This window comes from Augochlora pura, chromosome 8, assembly GCF_028453695.1.
Source record: "Augochlora pura isolate Apur16 chromosome 8, APUR_v2.2.1, whole genome shotgun sequence".
Classification (NCBI taxonomy): Eukaryota; Metazoa; Arthropoda; class Insecta; order Hymenoptera; family Halictidae; genus Augochlora; species Augochlora pura.
Genome location: NC_135779.1, coordinates 9,671,057 through 9,693,230, shown reverse-complemented (window position 1 = coordinate 9,693,230; position 22,174 = coordinate 9,671,057). Strand labels below are relative to the sequence as shown.

Sequence of the window (22,174 nt, the reverse complement as noted above, 5' to 3'; positions counted from 1 at the left end):
AACCTACTACTCATTTTTATTCAATATCGTCTTGATATTAGTATGCAGTTCATTAATTATTCAGCACTCTATGAAATTATTTTAAAAGTTACAATACACGATTGTCTTCTATCTCTGTTAGATTTAAATCTAATTCTCTACTCTCTTATCTGAAGATTTATCTTTCCAATATCCTGATACAAAAACATTCCGTTGCCTAAAAATTTCAGTCAAGTTCTCTACCAGATAATAACGTGTCTAAATAGTACAACGACTAAATAATAGAACGTTTAGGTTAAAATACACGTTTCGAAGAAGATTGATAGAATTTTTATTATAAATTTTATTTAAACTTATAAAATCGAAATCGAAACAATTCCAATTACTGAGCCCTTAATTATTCTAAAAACGGAAGAAAATACGATAATTTATGCGTTCAAAAAACAACAACGTACTCAAATTCTGAGGAAGATCGATGCTTTATTTACGTTTAAATGGCGATCGTACATAGTACAAAGCGTTAAAACTAGGTGACACGTTGATTAGCTGAAACAGAAACAAAAGAATACTGATTAACAATGTTTATATTTAAGAACCGATCGATTATTTTAGCCGAAGCCCGTCTATTCCCTGAGGAATCTATCGGACTATTAACCCTTTGCACTGTAATGACGAGTAAGACTCGTGATACAAATCTCATGCAAGATCTACTAAATATTTTTCTATATAAATTAATACAAATGTAATTTTCTCTTATCAAAGTCTAGAAACGAAAGTACATAAAGACAAAAAAAAGAAACAAAAAACGTTTGGTCCTATTATTGAAAATTTTAAGGATAAATAATTGCTAATCGTCACGGCATGAAAAGAGCGATAGTGCAAGGGGTTAAAGAAATGTTGACAATTACCATTTGGCAACGGAGATAGGTTGACAGGCGTCCGAGGATCTGTCGAACGCGAGTCCCGACGAGCACTGGACCAATTGTGGCCTTCCATTCCTGCAGACGACCACGTTGGTACACGCGTGGTTCAGCCTGTGGAGATCTCCGTTCTCGCAAGGCACGGTCGCCAGACTGGCAGGAATGTTTTGTATCAGGTTCCAAGGGTTCTGGGACTGTAGCTCGGGCTGAGGGGACCGGGGATGCTGTTGTCCGCTGGACAAATCTCTCTCGTCGTCGTCATCCTCTTGGTCGAAGTCCGAGGGCGGCTCCGCAGCATGCTGCTGCCAGCTTTCGGGATCCAATCTGCTCAGCCAAGGATTCTGATAGGTGTTTCCGCTGCCCGGATAGGAAGGGTTCGAGGGATATGAGGGATTTGGGTTCGACGGATTGGTCGATCCTTGAGTCGTTTGAGAAGTCTGAGTCGCCTGGGTTGTCGACGAGGGGCTCTGCGAAGTCGTCGCTGTCGGCTTAGGGGTTGCTGCACCCTTGCAGTCCACGTTGTACGGGTAGTCGCACACGCCTAGCACCTGTTGGAGAGGAAATGATGTTACTTCACTCGAATAGCAACATTTTTCACAAAGAATTTTAACCTGACCGTAGGTCGAATTAGTTATTTTCATTTTGAGAAATGTTTCGAGGACCCTGGAAGTTTCAGATTTTTATTTTCCAGTGCATAGTTGTCGCTGGACTGTGAATTTTTACGCATTTATGATATGTTTAGATTTCTAAAATGCAAGGAAATATTTAAATCAACAAGAACTACTAGCAGTTTTATTTTCTTGGTGCAATGAGTAATTTTTTAGTTGACCAAAATTGGCTAAAAGACGAACCTTACGATTTCTTTTAAAATTCTTTTTTGGCATTCATCTGTAAACATTGTCTTTCATACTGCTGTCATATTTAGAACATTGCATATTCCGAAATTCAATGGAATTCATCGTAAAGATTGTCTCAGTGCGACATTCCTCAAAATTACTGTCATACGTTGCACGTCAAAAAGAATTTATCTCAGTAAAATAACTAAAAACTTCGAAATCCTCAAAAATTTTCTGGAATTAAACTTATAAATTGTCTCGTTGTGTCATTCTCAAAATGCACTATATTATATTGCACACCGAAAAGAATTGATCTGAGGAAAATGGTAAAGAACGAGATGCCTTCCAAGATTTTTTGGAATTAAACTTGAAAATTGTCTTGTGACATTTTTCAAACTTGCTGTTATATGTCGCACATTGAATAGAATTTATCCCAGTGAAGTAACTAAAATTTTGTCATGGCATGCTTGAATCACGTTGTCGCATGTCCCACGACAAGTTATTTCTCAATGGAATTAGCAAAGACGAAGTCACCAGGGACATTGAACCGCCATAAATTCCTTTTTAAGGCAGAAGGATCTCACGAATTCCGGTCCGATATGTTTTAGTCATAGCGTGGGCAGGTTGCCGACAGAACTAGGAATAGACGATAACAACGAATTTGATTTCATGGAACGACGGCGGAAGTCGCGGGCGCGGCCTTTGACCGCGAACGTTTGAGATCGCCGACGGTGATTTCGCGACTTAAAATTCCGCGAGTGTTCTGCCGGCGATTTCAGAATGGGTTTCTTACGTCATTATAGACCAGTCCGCGAGGGCAGCTGAACTTGACGGGCTTTCCGAAAACGCACACGTAGAATTCCGAGCAGTTCGTCGCACTCCTGTAACGGCCGTTCGGATCCGGGCATAGTTGCGTACCGTTTTGCATCGGTGGTTCTGCATCGACGAAAACAATCGTTAACGATTACGTGTCATTCCATTCCCGTCGTGAACATAATTCTAATGCACGCAGAATATTCGATTCTTTTTTGAAAGAGTTACTTTTAAAAAAAACAAATTCTGTGTTCTTAATTCCTACTTTGCGTCTAATGTCGTACCTTCCATTGATATAATTACTAAAAAATACTCCATACGACTAAAAGAATCAAGAGAAATATAGCACGGGAGAATGCAAATATTTGAAATAATAAAAATGATATTACAAATCGTTTCTCGTAGCCACAATGAATGGAGACCAATTGATAAACTGTTTAAAGAGTTCAAAAAGGAATGACAGATTTCATGCATTTACAACGAAAATAAATGACGACACACTATCTTCGACTTATTATAATAATTTAAAAAACAGCTAAATATATATAATAACTCCTAACAATTGACTTAGGAAATTTGTATTCTGCAGAAAGACTTGGTATTTCCACAGAATCTACCGATCAGCAAAAGCACTTTATCACTTTTTAATTGGATCAGAAATCGTATTTACTCACTTGGCGTGGGTACGGGCCGGTTGCCGCAGTTCACGTTATAGTCATAGTCGCATACCAGGCTGACAGAGTTGAACAACAGACCGTCCGGGCAAGTTTGCTCGATCACGACACCGTCCCAACAGTTCAGATAATTGGCGCAGCTCTTCGGGCTCGGGAATTGTCCCCGAGGCTGCAGGCATCCTGGCGGTGGCTGGACAGTCGTTGTCGGCTTCGACGTCACTATGGGTCCTGGTAGTTCGTTCGAGGTGTCGGGATTTGTTTGTCCCGGATAACTTTGCCTTCCGACCAGCTTGATCGTATCCACCGACTCGGTGAACTTCGTCGCCGACGTCGGATTCTTGGTCCAGAAATCGGGGTTGTCCAGCTTCTGCAGCTCTATCAGGTCCCAGACGTTTCCTGCAGCAGAGAATTAGTATAGCCAATCCTTTTAACTCAAATCTGTTTAGTTTTGGTTATATTTAATTATTCGAATAATTGAAACTAAATGATATAGTAAATAATAATAAAATAGCAAACAAAATTGTGATCAATGGAATATAAATGTAGTCGAAGTCAATGAATAATCGCTCGAAGGATCTGGCTAGGATGATTCTCAAGAATCAGAGCCAAATAAAAGAAGGAGGCTAAATTATTATTTCAGGCTAATCGAACTTAGTTAAAAATTGCTTAATGGACCAAGTCAGAGTGTTTCTTAATGACCAGGATCAACTAAAAATGGTTGAGGAAAGAGACTATAATCTTTCCCAGTAGCCAGACCTAACTAGAAATGACTTGAAGGATCAGTGGAGAATTTCTCACAATAGCCAGACTCGACAAAAAATGCCATAAAGGACCAAGATAGAATTTTTCGCAGTAGTCAGACACAACTAAAAATTCTCTAGAGTATTTAGCTAATATTTTCACAGTAGTCAGACTTGGCTAAAAATGGTTCAAAGGACCAGATTAGAATTTTTTTCTGTAACCAGACTTTACTTAAAATTAATTAAAGAACCACGTTTAGAATTACACATAGTAGTCAGACTGAGCTAAAAATGGCTTAAAGGACCATTCTAGAATTGTTCACAGTAGCCAGACTCAACAAACAATTGTATAAAGAACCAATTTAAAATTGTTTACAATAGCCAGTCTAAATTAAAAATCTTTCAATGGACCAAGCTAGAATTTGTCCCAGTGCCAAACTCAACTAAAAATCGCTCGTAGGGCCGGATTAGACTAGTTTAAAGTAACCAAAAATTGTTTAAAATACTAAAGTTTCATGGACTAGCCGGATTAAACTAAAATTCTCTGAAATTGAAGCTAGAATTTGTCTCAGTAGCCAGACTCAACTAAAAGTCTGTCAAAGAACCAACCTTGGATCGTTTCCAGTAGTCAGACTCGATGAAAAATCGATCGAAGAACAAATGTAAAATTTCCACGAAGAGGAGTTTAAAAAGAAAACTGTCCGATTCGACTCACCAGGATGCGATCCCCGTCGTCCAAGAAGCTGGCCGTCCTGCGGTTTGTACTCCGTGGCCGGTGTGGTAGACCTCCTAGCGGCGTCGCCGATGGCGAGCAGGACGGACATGAGTATCAAGATGACCCCCATGATGATCTACGAGTATATCGTGGGATAGTGGACGGCAGTGTTCCGTATCGTGTTACCACCCGTTGCCCCTCGGTCTGATCGCTGAACGTTGAACTCCGCGGCCACCGATGGGAATCGGTCACAACGTCGACAACAAGGCACGCCGTTCGTATGTTCGAGTCCTTGCCCGATGTCCTGATGCTGGATGGCCTGGACCTGGACGGCTCGAGGGCTTACATAGGGCATCCCCCACCATCGGTCCTTCGTAGGGAGTAGCTTGGTCTTCGCAGGACCCCAATTACACGCGGGCGCAGGATCCTGCGGGTCTCAGGAAGTGCACACGGTTTCTGCACCGCTCTTGTATTCTTCCCCTCCATCTGGCTCTCGTCACCCGGGGTCGATGCTGAACAACGACGACCGAGAAGAAGAAGAAGAAGAAGCAAAAGCAGAGGAGGAGGAAGGAGGAGGAGGAAGAACGAACCGAAGCAAGGACGATTCGGTGCGCCGCGGTTTTGCGCGCTTATTGGAGGAGATTTAGAATGACCGGTCACCACCACCGGCCATCATTCGTTCGCCAGGAAAGAACGCTGCCAAGGTGGTGGTAGCCGTAGGATGTCAAGGTCCCAGGATCGACGTACTTGTCGGACGACGATTTTCGAGGATGCCTTGGTAACGGTAGTCGCCGCCTGCTCAACTTCTGACGATCAACGCGTCCTTATGCTGGCACGTGTCCTTATGCAACACGTCGATACCGCGCTATAGTGATCGCCCTCTATGGCTAGGAGCAACCTGATTGAGCATCCTGACACCGATCTTCTGGGCACCTTGCGGTTCTCCAGGCCTACGATACTGTTAAGTCTCTTCTCGTCTTCTCTATGACCTCCTCTTGAATCTTGCCGGTCGGCTACGATGTGGGCTCGATATTTGCATACCAGAGTTTGGCGTTATTCATCTGAAATAATTATGCTTTTTAGTTGAATAGTTAATTTTCAATAACGATTATTCATTCCTTGTGATAAGTAGCTGTTTGGTTGAATAATTTTGCATATTTCGTTCGAACCAGTTATTCGTATACAGATTGTAAAATTCTTCAAATGTTATTGCCGACTATGACGATGATTCATCATTTGTAACAAATTATTCTAGCTGTTTGTTGGAATAATCATGCATTCTTTTATTTGATCTAATTATTCCAAAAATAAAATAAATAAGTAATAATAAATTCCAATTTTGGGACAATAATGCGAATAATATGTTGAATACAAAAATGTAAATTGAAATTAAAACCGCACGATCTTGGGGACCAACGCCATCCAATGCAAAGGGGTTAAAGACCAATATTAATCAGTGACGCTTCGGGAATAATCCGCGAAGAGACGCGCAAGGAAAGTAAGAAGCCGACTCGGTACCTTAAACTAGACAGTTTATTCGGCAAATTTTGGGAATACATAAATCGAAATTAAAACCGCCCGACCTTGGGGACCAACAGCTTCCAGTGCAAGAGGCTAAAGACCAATATTAATCAGCGACGCTTCGCGAAGAATCCGCAAAGAGATGCGCAAGGAAAGTAAGAAACCGATTCAAGGAATCGTTGGTCCCGCGGATCCAAAGCAGGAATGCGAAGGTAGATGCACTCGGGAGATTGGCCTTCTCGCAGGACACTCATTACCGAAATCCACGGAGTAGCTGGTCCCCGAACGTTCTCGGGGGGGACGCATTGCGTGGATTTTATGGGAATTTTACGGTGCTGGTTACGTTGCCAGGGCCGAGGCGGCGAGGATCATCGGCTCCTTTATTATCCGGCAATAAGGAAGAATCCTTCGACCAGGTCCTTGAGAACAAAAAGAAGGGGAGGCTGCGAGCGAATTCTCGTAATCCTGAAATCCAGATATCCGGTCGGCCGACGGGCCAGTCGCGGCCCGGGCCCGGCCCCACGGTTCTCGCCGAAAATGCGCGCGCGGCCGTGAGTCACGACGCGTGACCTCAGCACATCGTTTTCATTCGTGAGACGATTTTGGAAATTTCGCTGGAACCGTTTCACGGTGCTCCGAACGATGTCGATGATCTCTGCGATTTTTTTCTTTGGGAAGCAGAATTTAACAATTGAACTGGAACATTCAGTTCGACTCAGAGACATTGACAAGTTGATGTGAAACGAGTTGTTGCTTCTCCGATTGTAAAAAATTGACTACGTTTTACTCATTTTTTAGTTTAATTATGACAAAAGTTACGAAAAATGAGGATATCCTATAACAATTTTCTCTGGTTCATTAACGTATTTGGTTATACTGTTTATTTGTATTTATTACTATAGAATATTTAAATGACATTTGAAAGAGATACGGATGTGTATAAATATAGGATATTATTTAGGATATCATAGGATACTCTAATGATAGGATATCTAATTATAGGATATCATAGGATACTCTAATTACAGCCTATCTAATTATAGGATATCATAGGTAATCACTAGGTATCTGTAAAAAACGTGAGACAATTTTTAATAATTTATGATATTGCAATGATTTATTCATATCTATAATAAAAACGTATGAATCATTTAGATCAAGAATTAACAATTAAGTATAAATAAATTTTAGAAAGTAGAAAGAAAATGATTATATATTAGTACGAATAAATATATAGAGATTTGTATAATATACTACTGGATTACACTTATTATAGTTGGATATACATATATTCACAGGCTTAATTTATTAATTCTAGAAATATATACATATACAATATACTGCAGGGTCGGCTAATAAATTATTTCGTAAGAAAAACATTTTTCAAAAATTCACTGCCACATGAAAAAAAATGTTTTCGCAGTATTAGGCTATTGTCGCGTGACTATTTCAGGGTTATTCATCGCGCGTCCTATTTCGTCCTTGCCACGTGAACCGGAGCCCCCGGGTGCCCATGCGCGCTCATATTTCTCTCTGGCCGCTTTATTTTTCGATTTGTTTTGGTTCGGAGACCGCGGAGGCACAGGTACAGGTTCCTCCCGATTATCCAGCGTCATCTCTAGGCATCCCTTGCCTGGCTAAAAGGGACTTTGAAGAGGAAAGTTGGCCGCGAACGAGAAGAGCAACCGGACGCATACACGCACGCACGCACGCGGCGGCTCGCCTCGGGACCGCAAAATGAAAACGATCGGGACAGATTAATCGCGCCCTCGGATAAATGATTTAACACTGTAAGCGTCCCGGGTACATGTCAGATTAGGCTCTGGTGTCAGTTTAAAGATTTCGTTACCACGATCTTCTCGAGGGCCGATTTCGAAGCTAAAACACGCCGTGGTAGTTGCACAGGGTGGTCCCAGAGTTAAGGGAGTCGCGAGCTGTCGGAAATTTACTGACGCGACACACTTTCCGCGATTATAAATTCGAACTGTAATGGAGTTTACTTTATTTTTAATAGAAATTTAAGATACAGCATATTTTTGGTAAAACTTTAAATTCTACTATATAATTGATAAAAATTTAAATTTTATATATTCTTATATTGCAGTATATTCTTAATATAAATTTATGTTATAGTATATTTCTAATAAAACTTTAAACTCTACTATATTTTTAATAGAAATTTAAATTTCAGTATGTCTTTAATATATTTTGAATGGAAACTCAGGTGCTAGTATATTTTTATAGAAATTCATATTCTAGTATATTTTCAATTGGAATCTAATTAGAAATTTCAAGTTATAATTAACTTTGATATTAAACGTTCATTATAATTGGTTATAATACATCGCAGTTTGACATAATTTACGTAATTTACATAATTTATTATAATTGATAATATATCCAAACGAAAACAAAAATCCATTGCTCGTTACATGTAATAGCAACGAACAATCGACTCTCGTTGGCAAATGTAACCGACACTAAATTGTACCTAACCGCGAAAGTCCGGCGTGCCATAAGCCCGTGTAAAGACTTCAGAATGTTCAGAAGAGCACAGTGGAATCGGAAATTCGACTCACGGACGCCCACGGTGTTCGGAGCCATAATCTTTTTTGCCGCCATACACGGTGGACGTATAATTACGAGCATCTGGGAACCTAATAAATGAAACCGACATGACGTGAACCTGTTTAAACTTGATCCAAAATAACCTACAGCCTTGTCGCCGTGGTAAATCTTTTGATTGCCTGTGCCTCCGTCTTTAATTACTCAACCACTTCGCAGATAAGTTCGTAGCTACGGGAACTTGAGGACGATTTCTGAAGGATTAACCAACGGAAACGGAACCATCGTTAGGTCATTTATTTTTCTTCTTCATAAAAGATCCAGTATCATTCGTTTGGTCCAATTAATTCTTCTTTCGGTTGCTACAGCACCGATATCTGACTAAATATAAAAATAGTGGTACTTGTTGGATTTGATTGTTGCATATGATGCCAATTAAGCCATTTTCTGAAGACAAGAACAATGCGGTATATTTTTATATAAGTTATTAGAGAACAGTATAAATTTGATAAAGTCTATTTGATATCGAAATTTTATAAATACAATATCAACATTTTACAAATTCTAGTAATTCGTTTTGACAATTCTTAACGTTTAATAAATCGATGTCAAAGTTTGACAAGTTTCATAAGTTAGAATACAATTTTATAAAACACATTTATTAAATACGAAGTAACTAGTATGATACGTAGATCGTCTTAAATCATAGCGCAACGCATCTGAATAACAAACAATTCGGACATTGAGGTTTCAAGATAAAAAGACAGTGAAATATTTTAATTGACCGTCTTAGGGCCAAAGTACACGGACACCCCTGCGCTGGCCGCTGAAAAGAGGTAGTCTAACTACAGGTAGCTCGTCTGTAGCCTTCCGTACGATTAATTTCGGTGGCTGGTGGTCGGCTAAAGCAGCCAGCTAGATAATTGCTGGACTATAAATTCGACGGAACTTAACACGGCCCACCGCTCGCAGCCGAACACGACTGCGTTATCTCCCGGGGACGCATACTTAAGCGCGCCCTAACGCGGCAATCCTTTGCGATCCTTCGCGATCCTTTACGAGAGTCCTGGGCAGATGTAGCGAAACATATCAATTCACGTGACGGACGCTGATGGACGGTAAGAAGCAGTAACCGCTTCTTCCTCTCGGCTCGGAGATCTCATTATCGTGTCTACTGGCTTTTTCTGCGTTCGTCCTCTCTCTCTCTCTCTCTCTCTCTCTCTCTGTGCTTCGTATTGTTCGTTCAAACGAGGCAGGAAATGACACCGCAGGACTCAAGGTCCCGCCAAGGACTTTTTAAATATAAAATTCTGCCCAAAGAAATTATGCTACAGAAAATTTTTCGATGGAAAATTCGACGAAAATTGCCAAGTTTGACGAAATGAGCGGACTTTGTAAAATTTCCTTCGGAGATGCCGTTTGTTATGGAATAAATTACGATGCTTTTTCCTTAATTTAAAATTGAAGTAACCTCGCTACGATTTTTTTTTGGAAAGTTGTAGAACTTCAAAGTAACCTTTGCAATTTTCCATACGGCAAACATGGCATTAAATTTATAGGGTTATAATGATAAGGGTGCGCCAAGCCGTAAGTTCAGAAAAATGATCTTAAAGTACAGGTTTCCAGCTTCAATTTAAAAGAATAGTCATCATCCTACGATGATTTTTCGCAGAGTTAACATAAGTCAAAGTTGGCCATTTCTTATTCAAAATTTTCTATGCTATGACTTTCTGGAGCAGCGCATTTTGATTTTCTTATATGTTGCAGAATTTTATTAATAAACTTTTGTTTAAAATATCTAGAAATAGAAATTGTAAAAATGCAATTTAATCATTAGATTGCAGATTGTGTGCATTTATGACAAAAATGATTAAATCAAATTCAAAACAGTGAGGACATTCAAAGAACTCATTTAAATTATTAAGAATACATATATAAATGTTTATTAAAACCTGCGCCTTGCCGACGACTCAGTCAACTTTCATTTTGCATAAACATCCGCAGTGCAATCATTATCAATAAACGAACCTCCAATTTTCATCGATTTTAAGTCGGTCCGACGGTTTCCTTCGACGAGCTCCCGTAAATACCGAACTGCCATAAGTTGCCAGCAATTTTGAGCATCCTTGCAACAATAAAACGAAAGAAAGAAGAAAACTGCATGTTTTACGACGCTTCGGAGAACGATTTAGACAAGGTCGTCTCGCGGGTTACGAGAAAACGAACGAAAGCTCGGTTCAGAAAAATGGCGGATCCGTCGGAGCCGCGCGAATAAATTCGATCCGTCCGAATGTATTTTTAGCCGGTCGGTTCTTTATATTTATCGCGTCTTCAGCGTCCGAAGCGTATTTTCAGTCTAAGTACCTGCCGAGGACCTCGGTCGCGGGCCCATTGAATTTTGCAGGGAGTCGTTATTCACGCGGAAGAACGACGCTTCCAAGGGAATTAATGTCGATGCCCTTTCAAGAGTGCCATAGTTGCTCGATCCTTTTTTTATTTTTCTGTCAGTTCGAGCACTGGACCCGGCCAAAATCAACCGGACATCACAGTAGGACGGTTGGCGTTAATACTAAACAAATAGATTTTCAAAATATGATATTCGTCGTAAGAGAAAACACTCGTAAATACATATACTCAATACTTTCTGAGTGAAACTTTGTTGTATATATAAGTTATTTGTTTGTTCGTAAATAAATTGAAAATATTTTATTTCAATTGTTCTACACAAATTTGGAAGTTATTGTGTTCGTAGTTACTAACTTTCAGACGGGATAAAGAAAATAAATAAAACTTCATTTCTAAAAATTAATTTCTCCTGTTTCCTTTAATTTGGTATACGTTTTATCTGCTTCCGACTGTTCTGTCATGAGATATTTTATTTTGTAGAATACATTTAAAAATGTCTACATTTCATAATTATTATATCGCTCGTCAATTTATTAGTTGACGACAATTATGTTATAAATTAAATTCACTGAGAATAAATATGATAGCGTTACCAGTAGTAGTATTAGAATATAAATATTTTAATAGAAAATTGATTTTTTCAGTGATATACTCGTCACACCGTGGCGAGAACAAGAACGGATACCAATGAAAATGCAGGGCTCGCGGTCGGATACCGTAATGCTCTTTCGAATTCATCGGAGAGGGTCCCGCGGAGGCGTAGCTCGAAGGGAGACTGAAATAGGTGGACCGACTCTGTCCTTTTTTCTCGAGTTTTTGTCGCGTTTCGATGCCGTACCGCGAAGAACGGGGAATAAATTGCGCGAGTAGATGATAGCAGCACTCAGCGCAATCGTGACTCAGAGTTTTCGGTAATTGCTGCTAAAAGTGCGTTTCAACCGATCGGCACTTTAATCGCATTTTTCGGCACGTTTGAATAGTTTTGGCGATTGAGAATATTTACCAGCCTCTGGATATCTTGGCTTTTTAGTGACATTGTTTTTTTTATGTTTTTATACGGTATGAACGAAATAAAGAAGAGCCGCTTGGGGGCTTTTTTCTCTCTTCAGTAACTTTAATTGCCCGAAAATAAAGCGTGCAATCTAATGATATCGTTCTGGAATAATTCGACTTTGTGGAACCAGGTTTATAGTATTTAAATAAAGTTTATACAATTTTATAAGAATTGCATCAATTTTATACAAGTCTCTACTGTTCTATATAATTTTATACATCTTTATACAATTATATACAAATTTTCTAAAATTCTGAACAATTTTATACGATTTTATACAATTTTATTCAAGTTCATATGATTTTATAAAATTTTTAAACAATTTTAAACGATTTTATACAATTTTATTCAAGTTCATATGATTTTATAAAATTTGTATACAATTTTGAACAATTTTGTATAATTTTACTTAAATTTATACCATTGTATAAAATTTGTATACAATTTTATACAATTTCGCACAATTTCGCACAATTTCATACAACCTCTACAACTTCACATAAACTGTACAAATATTTAAAGTTTCACGTAATGTGTCGAATTTTTACATAATTAAATAACAATAATTTCTTTAATCGTGTTTGCCGAAAAAATTGTCTGTGGTATTTATTGATGTTTGTTCTTGACATTTTGTGAAGAAGCTGTCGAAACGTTTATTCAAATGATCACTTTCTTTGGCCAATGTATGAAAACAGGATGCTGATTATTGCACCTTTATTATACCTGCGACCAGTTTCGCTGGACTTCAAAATTATGAAATGGACTGCTTCCGAATGTCGCATATAAATTAAGCAATTCATTTGGCGATCAGAAGTTATCGATTTAGTTTTGAGTCGTTCGAGTACAGTAAATATTAGAAATATGCAAATGAAGTTTCACTATACTTTGGAGGAGACTTTCTCGTTTTCCTTATGCCTCCTAACCGAATTTAATTAGGCTATGTAGTCACGTTGTTGCATCGAACCCTCTCTTTCGACATTTTTTCCTCTATTTGATAAAATTATTACGTAAACCTAGTCATGAAGAAGTAAATAATAAATTAAGTCATAGGAATGAAATAATTGATTAAACCATACATATGAAACTATTGATTCAACCATAAGAATAAAATAACTGATTAATCCACAAAAATTCAATAACCGATCAATCCATAAGAATTAAATAGTAGATTAAATCACAAAAATTCAAAACTTTAGTTGATAATAAAGTTAAGCAACCAGGATTAAGTAATCCCAAGAAACGGAAGTTAAGCAATGAATTTCAGATATTTCCAAAAATAGATGCATAAAACAAGATCCACTGGCCGTTAAAAGATTCCACGACGTCGCATGCAAATCAACCGGTTCGTCTAAATTCGAAACTAACCTCACCAGAACCACGTACCATTTCCTTCATTCGCATACTATTTACCGGTTCCCAATTTCAATACACGGTTCAACGGCCGTGGTTCTAGTTTTCACGTAAGCTCCGCAGTCGAGGGAGAAAAGTGTGATTTTACTTTCTCTGGGACTTCTTTCGCGCCGATACCAATTACAGCGGGGGGGGGGGGGGGGGGGGGGGGGGGGGGGATGCAATGCATTTCCATTGCTTTTCGGCGGCAACGTAAAGCGCTGCCACGCTCTAACTAATCAATCGGTAGAAAGTTATCCGACTATACTAGTTTTACTTTTCCCAGTGACCAGAAGAATTTTCCAAGCGAGAGGAAAATAAATGCTCCTTAATATCGCGGACTAATCGCGGCCAATTAGATGTGTCGTGTTTAATTAGGTTTTACTAGTATTCCGACGAATCGATAGAAATCTTGAACCATAATTTCGGATTGATTTAACGTTATTTTTATAGATGGAATTTTATGCGGCTTATGTAAGTTCTATACAACTGTATAAAATTTTTATGAATTCTGTAAAATTGTATAAAAATTACATAAAAATATGAGTTGTATAGAGTTATATAAAATTCATGCCACTTCTATAAAGTTGTATAAACATTATACAAGTTCCATAAAATTGCTGGACGCTTACATAATTTGGAAAACTTCTACGGTACAAAAAATTCCTAAATAATTATTTTCATTAGCAGAAATTAGGATGGAGTATTATTATTATTAGGATATGATTACTAAATAATCGTTAACAACAACGTTGGCATCACCCCGCAATCTCAAACGCCGCAACAGCGTCCTAGCGCTGCAACCACCCGCGAAAAAATGCAAATAGCAATTTATCTCATTCCGCGGAGTCAGTGGATCACGACAAGGCCGAGTCAGCGAGCGGAATTAAACGCGTCCGGTCCGCGATTCGAAAACAAAAGGGGAACCCCCTTGTTAACAGCTTATTCGCGGAGAGGATTACAAGGTGGGACGCGTGCGAAATTACCGAGAAATACTTCAATTCCGAGAAGACGAGCTCCCCCTGCGGAGAGTTACATTCCTTTCTTGCGCCGTTGCGGTTTCGCCAAGGATCTACGAGGCGGGATCCGAGTGGATCCGAGAGGATCAGGAGGATCCTTCTTTCGCGCGAGTCGTTTCCTCCACGGCGATTCCCTTCGGCACGCTTCGATCCACGCCTACCTCCGGCGTTTTCTTACGATCGTCACGCACCTCTGTACCGTTACCATTACGCAATGCGATGCGTTTGCTGGAAGGCCTTGAACGCGGACCTGCATTGTCCGAAAACTGTAATGGTAACGCGCGGCCAGGTGCCGGAGAATCGTTTGCCATTTCGAAATCCTTCGTTTCCCTGTCTCCGTTTAGTTGGAATTCTTTTTTCTACATTTTCCGAAAGAGTCCTGGACCGGTGAAGTGGCGACCTCTGTTTTCTCATTAGTTCCTAGCTGTTGCAGCTGTTTATATTATGCGCAATGTATAAAATATGTGCGCGTAAATAAATGTGCAATGAATGTGAATAATAAATATGTATTATACATACATTAATTATACAAATAATTAAGTAAATGTGTGCATACAGAGAGATAACTTCCTTACTGATTTTGCACAAGATATACTCTAACAATCCATATAAAAGCAGTATCAACAACATTGTTCCTTTTGTATCAAATAGATTTACCAAGCAGAAAATTAATCGAAACAGAATAAAAAGTCGAATGATAATCAATGCGCAATCGCATAAAATTCTACGGGCGATGCAAATGCAGGACACAGACGGTATCGAGGTGGATTGACGCCAGTGGGATCGTTTGAGGATCGCGTTCGAAACCAGCCCTTGGACGATCACCATGGCCACCATGACCATCTTGACCGGCCAGAGTTGGAGGCTGGGTTTTCCCATGGCTCGGTTAGACGACCTAATGAAACGAATGCGTTTTTGGGCGTCGCGGTCTCGGGCGAGGAAGAAAGAGAGAGAACGAAGGGCAGAGAGAGAGAGAGAGAGAGAGAGAGAGAGGGACAGGGGGACGATAAAACAATTAAAAAGGATCTAAAGGGGCGGCGGGATGAGACGGTACCGCAGGAGGGTCCGGCTACGAAGAAAAATAAAAGATAACAGACACCGGCAAAATAAGAGGAGAGGAGAAGTGGTGGACTCGAACTCGTCAAGGACCAGAGGTCCTTGCTCTCCGGGTCATAGCTGCCCGCACAACACTTTCTGCACGTCAGACTTCTCCGGAGGCTACGGGGATTTATTCTATGTCCGACGACTGTATCATGGGACACCGTGGTGCCGCGCCGTGGACATTGTGTAACGGAAACTCTGACATGGACACCCTCGACTTCTTGATTAACCTCGAAGTTTCAGGCTCTCGGACGATTATATTAGAGATTCTTGATGTTCAACGATGACTGCTTGATTGTATTATGATGTCTGTCATTTTTAAGTTGATTAGCTCTTGTTCGCCATTGATAAATCGACGCGCTAAGTGCACAAGTATTCGAACATTCAGTATTATACGATTTTTTTAACTTTATTTTATTATCACATTCACTTGCAATGAACATTTATGAATTCTGTTAATGTGTCATAGATTAAACAATTTAAATTATGAAATATTGCGTTCACCTATGTGTTCGCCACTTTCAGCAATATCAATTTTAATTACTTGCAATAGTCCTGCAGTAAGTGTGAAAAATTTTTGAGTGAACTTTTTTCTTCAAACTTATAATATTATTTTAATCGTAGGTAGTTTAAATAAACCTAATCTAGTCATAGTTAGCAGCTACGAAGATGTATAACGGAAAATGATAACAGAAAGGCCGGCATAAGAACCATGTTTAGTAGATCATATTATGCAGGATATTAAGAATTGTCTCGCAGGATATCAAGAAGGATAATTAATTAAGTTTATTCGTAGATCGAAGCGTGAGAAAGTTGTTCTTCCTCCAGCAGAACGAATTCGAGCACTGCGAAGAACAGATGCAACGAGTGCATTTATTTATGGTTCGGTGAACTGTTTCTGTGGTCCTTATGGGGTAGACACGAACGGCACGGGAAATCTCGCATCCTTTTATAGTCGTCTGAGAAGCAATACAATCCTCGTGGTAGTTTGCTACAAATTAGAATTAATTAGACTTCGCTGTTTCCAGAGGCGGAGCATTAAAGTCGGCTCTGTCTGCGCTAGCATTTCATGACTTTCACAATTTTTCTATTACACTGTCTTTAGAAAATGTCTATCATTTCGCGAGAAGAACGGCTAGTATTTAGCGAGCATAAGCTCTGCAATTTCTACGCAAAGAATCGTGTTGTAAATAAATTATCGTGGCAACAAAAAATTGCGAGCAATTAACTATCTGCGATTTTTACTGTCTGTAATTTTTACGGAATTTCTATCTAATTTAAATAATTCTTATCTAAATTTACAGAATTTATCTTTAATTTTCAAAGAATTTCTGTTGTATTTTGAACAATTTCTGTCGCATTTGAAACAATTTCTATGTAATTTTCTAACTTTTATTTTCAAAAATTTCCATGTAATTTAAGAAGAATTTCCACCTATTTCTACAGCAGTTAATTTATTAGATAAAAACATTCGCTACATAAATATTCTTGACGGGAAAATTAATTCATTAGATTACATTATTGTTTAGAATAATCGCTGTACGCTTTCTCTATTTCTAGACTCGCGATTCGATAAATTAGCCATGTCAATGGAGAATCGTGCACGGATTGTTGAACGAGGTGCTTCGTCCATTTCAGACATCGCGAGCGCGTCTCTCGTGCGGCAAAAAATATCGTAATGGATATCTGACGGTCCGAGTCAGCTGAATTGAAACGTCACCCTAATACGGTGGCGCCTTTGGCTCCGAGCAAGATAGCAGGGTGTTGATGCATTAATCGCTCAAATGGTACAGAAGTGTGTAATGAAGTCGCCGATAAGGATTTGCCACCGGTTAGGGATGGAATCGCGTCCATATATCCTCGAGCCAGGCTCGTCCCAATGGTCAAGCTTTATTTATTTCACCTGCGCTGCACCGGGACTAGGCAAATTAATTTATCACAAATCAATATTACTATTAAAAATCAATTATGAATGTATTAAAAATTAATATTCATATTAAAAATCAATTTTAAATATATTAAGAAAAATATTAATATGAAAAATCAATTTAAAATGTATTAAAATCAATATTAATATTAATAATTAATTTTAAATGCATTAAAATCAATATTAATATCAATAATCAATTTTAAATATATTAAAATCAACATTAAAATTCAAAATCATCTTTAAATGTATTAAAGTCAATATTAATGCTAAGAATTAATTTTAAGTATATTAGAAATCAATTTCAAGTTAGAATTTTGAGCACTTTATTTACCAGAAGCTTATTAAGAATAGAATTTTTAATGACTGAGCTGTATGTAAACGAAGGTAACATTTTTCTTTTAAGTATTAATTTCTGATCAATTTAGTACATTTTAATAACCGTAATAACTTATTGAACTGTGAATTGAACTATTGTAACTTTCGACCAATTTTTAAAACACTGTTGAATCGTTGATCTTCGATTTCAAAATGGTAATGAGAAAACCGTCGGTTAAATGTAAATGAAATAACGTCTTGAAACAAGCAATTACCTCGCTGGCAGAATCACGCAACACTGTGTCACAGTTTCAACGAATGTACTGAACGTTCACGCACTAAAAATCGCGAAAACGTTTCCGTGATAATTGCCCCGTTCTGCCGACGTGTGTGATTTAATGTGAAACTCAATAATCATCGGAACTGGATCACGATATACGTGTAAATGTTCCCGTGTAGTAACACGTTCGTGACCAGCTCTGCAAATTTTTATTAAACAGGGTTTCTAGCCTAGTCTAGTCCGTTTGGATCGCTTTGATACGTACGGCAGTAGAAATTTTAGAAAATTACGCATTCTTTCGAATTTGCGGTTCAGCTCGTTCGATGGAAGAAAAAGTTTCCCCGAGTGTATTGCTTCTGCAAAGGCTGCGACCAGTTTCGCGCCTGTGCACGGTTGTTGCCTCTCTTTCAGGCGCCGGTGGTCTTTAAAATTCTGTATTCACACGTGCACGCGAAAAAATACAGTTTTTAACATTCAGATCTTGTTTTATGGCGAGCAATTCATCGAATAAGCAAATTATTTTCTGTCGTATAGTATTCTGTCCTGTCAAAAAGTTTTTAGAATTTTTATTCACTTTGCACATCGTCCTTCTGACAATTCTATACGTTATTGTTTTATTAATAAATAAACTTCGGCGATTCTTACGCATTACAAGTGTCCCATCTTCTTTTATATCATTATGAAATAAAATAGATGAAATAAAACAGGTAAATAAAATATACAAAACTATACTCAAATAAAATGCAATAACTTGTGTAATAAATTTTAAATTGTATTATTATTATTTTATTTATACTTTCTACGATTTAAAGCGAAGGTCTTTATTTTCCTATGTGAATGAAGCATATTCTGTTTCAATGGTTTAATAATTTTAGGATGTTCTTGAAAATAATATCAATATTGCTCTATTCCAGATATAATAATCGAACTAAAAATATATTCACTCAGATATTCAGTCCTTAACTATTACAATGAAAGGTTGACTTTCAATGTTTTTATTCATTCATGATCTAGCTTAAAATAAAATGCAATGAATATTTTTATATAGAATGACATTAAGGACATACTGTTTCAATATTTATCTCGGGTCTGTTACGACCCACAGCAATTTTTGCGACACTCGTCGCATTAAAATATGACACTTCTCGTCGTCGACAATCTCTCTGAAAAAAATATTTCTGACCTCTTTCGCATAAATTCGCGACTCGGGCTGTCACCGAACGAGCACCTGCTTCTCGAAAACTGCAGAGGAGTCGTGAAAGCATCGGACAGAAAAAAAGTGTCAATGACGGAGCGCGATAAGAATCGCCAAGGCCGCGTTGCAAGACCGACACGTTCGATCGACGTATTTGCATAAAGCGAGGGGGAAAGAAATAGAAAGAGGACCGGGACGAAGACGTTTCGCAATGAACCGAACACACTTCCCGGAAGAAGGAACGCTTCGGGCGCGCGGGGTTTAACAAGGATTTTCACCTTGTGTCGCCTTGTGCAAGAAAAGAGAAGGAGAACCTTGTTACCCGGGACGAAGATTTATCACGATGCTCGGTGAGAATGGTCACAAGAGGAAACGGGACGCGTAAGAATGAAAACAATGGCTGTCGTGTTTCGAAAGTCTTCACGCGACAAGACGCGGCCAGCTTGCCACTGCCAACCCCGTTCGCTCCCTTCGAGCCTACCCTCGTTTTGCCAGCCGACAGATGATCGTACGACTCTTTCGGTCGCCGACAAACGAACCGAATCGACTATCGGCCGACCCGTTCTCTTCGAACTCAATTATCTTCGGGCCGCTTCTTCCGAGATTCGTTTCAATTATTTCCGAGACTTATTCACTATTTTTTTTCGATAATATTTTTGAGATCAATAGATACGCGCTCTTTAATTTCATGATATTTTTACAATTATCAAATTAGTTCTCTTTAATTTCACGACGTTTCCAAAGTGTAGGTTTAAATACTCTTCAATCATGTTTTCAAAATTAATAAATACCTGCTCTTTAATTTCATGTTTTCAAAATTAACAAGCGAGTAGTCTTTAACCCCTTGCACTACGATTCCTTTCACGTTGCATTGATTAACTCTTATTTGTCGTTAATATTTTCCTTAATAAGACCAGTCAATTCTTGTTTCTTTTATTGTCATTATCTACTTTCGTTTTTAGACTTTGATAACAGAAAAATAAATTTGATTTCGATTTAAAATAAATTAATAATAATCGCGTATTTCGTAGATCTTTCATGAAATTTGTGTAACGAGTCTAACTCGTTATTACAGTGCAAGGGGTAAAATTGACAATGTTTTTAAATATTCATTAATTCGCCGATGTTTATAAGTACTCATTAATTTGATAATGTTATCAATATTGATAAATACGTACTCTTGAATATAATGCTATTTTCAAAATCAATAACTAAGTAGTTTTAAATTCAACGACATTTTAAACGAACTGCTCCATAATTTAATTCAGGTAAAGAACAATGAGTGCCATAAAAATTTCCGGCGATTAAGACAGATATCAGTGCATAACAGTGGACGTACTTTCCTGCTGTAACCAGAACTCGACGCAAACTAGTCCGTAAAAGCACGGATTTGCATCAAAACCTACTAATCGTTTACAGTCGCCGGTTTCCCATTTATAGGAGGCCCGTTGTGCAACTAAGTGGCTCGTAAAAAACACTTACGCCGTTTAGTATTATTATTAATTCCACGCGGTGGAATAATAGAGCGGATTCTTCCCCTTCCTCCCTCCCTCTCTCTCTCTTCTCTGCGCGCCGCGGTGCCCCCCTACTCTTTCGTTCCTTTCACTCGCTTCGAAACGGTCCTGTGAGAATTTTGCAAAACTTGCAAACAATGCCCGCCGCCGTCGCTCGCGCAGAAATATTTCTACGACTCGTTGAACCTCGGGACAAGGAGCGAATACGCCACGGCTCGCACGGCGTCCGTCGCTTTCGCTGTTTTCGGGCCGAGGAAGGAATTACCGGGCGAATTATCGGCCGATAATCGACGACGATCGATTACGGATCGGGAATTGGGAATATTTGGTCAGCTGATTAGAAAGTGCACAGTACGTTTCATAACGCGCGGCCGTAACACGTGGAATCGACGCGAACCAATTACAAACGCTGCTTTAGAGATTTATAAGTATCCGGAAGATTGATTGGATCGAATAATGAATAGAATTTTATTCGAGGAATTTCTTCGAAATATAAGAGCAAAATTAAGATCGCAGTTGAATCTGTTTAATCGAAGATCAGACGTAATGACCCACGACCGCTTTCGCTCTAATGCGGCTCATGCCAGTTCGATCATTCTCTGCTGTTCGGCCACGCGCGATGAAGCAGTCTGTAGAACTGAAAGACCTCTATGTTTAGAGTGCGTTTAACACTTTCGCCTCTGACTAAGCAGAAGAAATTTTTGCGACCAAGGTTGAGACCGAATGAACGGTAACGCGATCCTCCAGGGAATGAAATCTCTGATCGCTGTTCGGTCTTCTGCCGAGGAAAAACCGATTCGAACTGTATTTTAACAGATATTTTTGTTGCAAACTGTTCTCGCAAGACGTGAACATCCAAAGAAACATCTGAGAATTGCAAGTCTCCCGAAAACTGAAAAATACGCAATTCTGATATTAATTTTCTAACAAGACTATTAATTCCTTCACAGGAAGCCGATATAAACTGAATTTGTCGACGTATCTGCTGCGAGAAAGAACGTTACGCTTGTTGCATTTACCGCAGGTGTACGTTAAGTAATTTTAAACGTTTTTAATAGATTGCGGATTCGATGCATTTATGAGAAAAATGAATAGGTCGAATGGAAAACTGAAATGACAATGAATAAATTTGAGGATATTGTTACGTTATTTCGAACGTATCACAATTGTTAAACGGGAAAAAATTGTTTCCATCTAATTCATTTTGT

At 38.7% G+C, this 22,174-nt stretch overlaps 1 protein-coding gene across 1 annotated transcript; it reads right to left on the bottom strand.

The window, feature by feature from the left end:
- Positions 1-883: 883 nt before the first annotated feature.
- On the bottom strand, positions 884-5,032 carry LOC144474475 (uncharacterized). Its single transcript, XM_078189316.1, has 5 exons — positions 4,895-5,032; positions 4,678-4,813; positions 3,223-3,618; positions 2,529-2,671; positions 884-1,447 (listed from the first exon to the last, which is right to left on the bottom strand). Exons 1-5 carry the CDS (start codon positions 5,030-5,032, stop codon positions 884-886), a joined length of 1,377 nt encoding a protein of 458 aa, XP_078045442.1.
- Between the last annotated feature and the right edge of the window lie 17,142 nt (positions 5,033-22,174).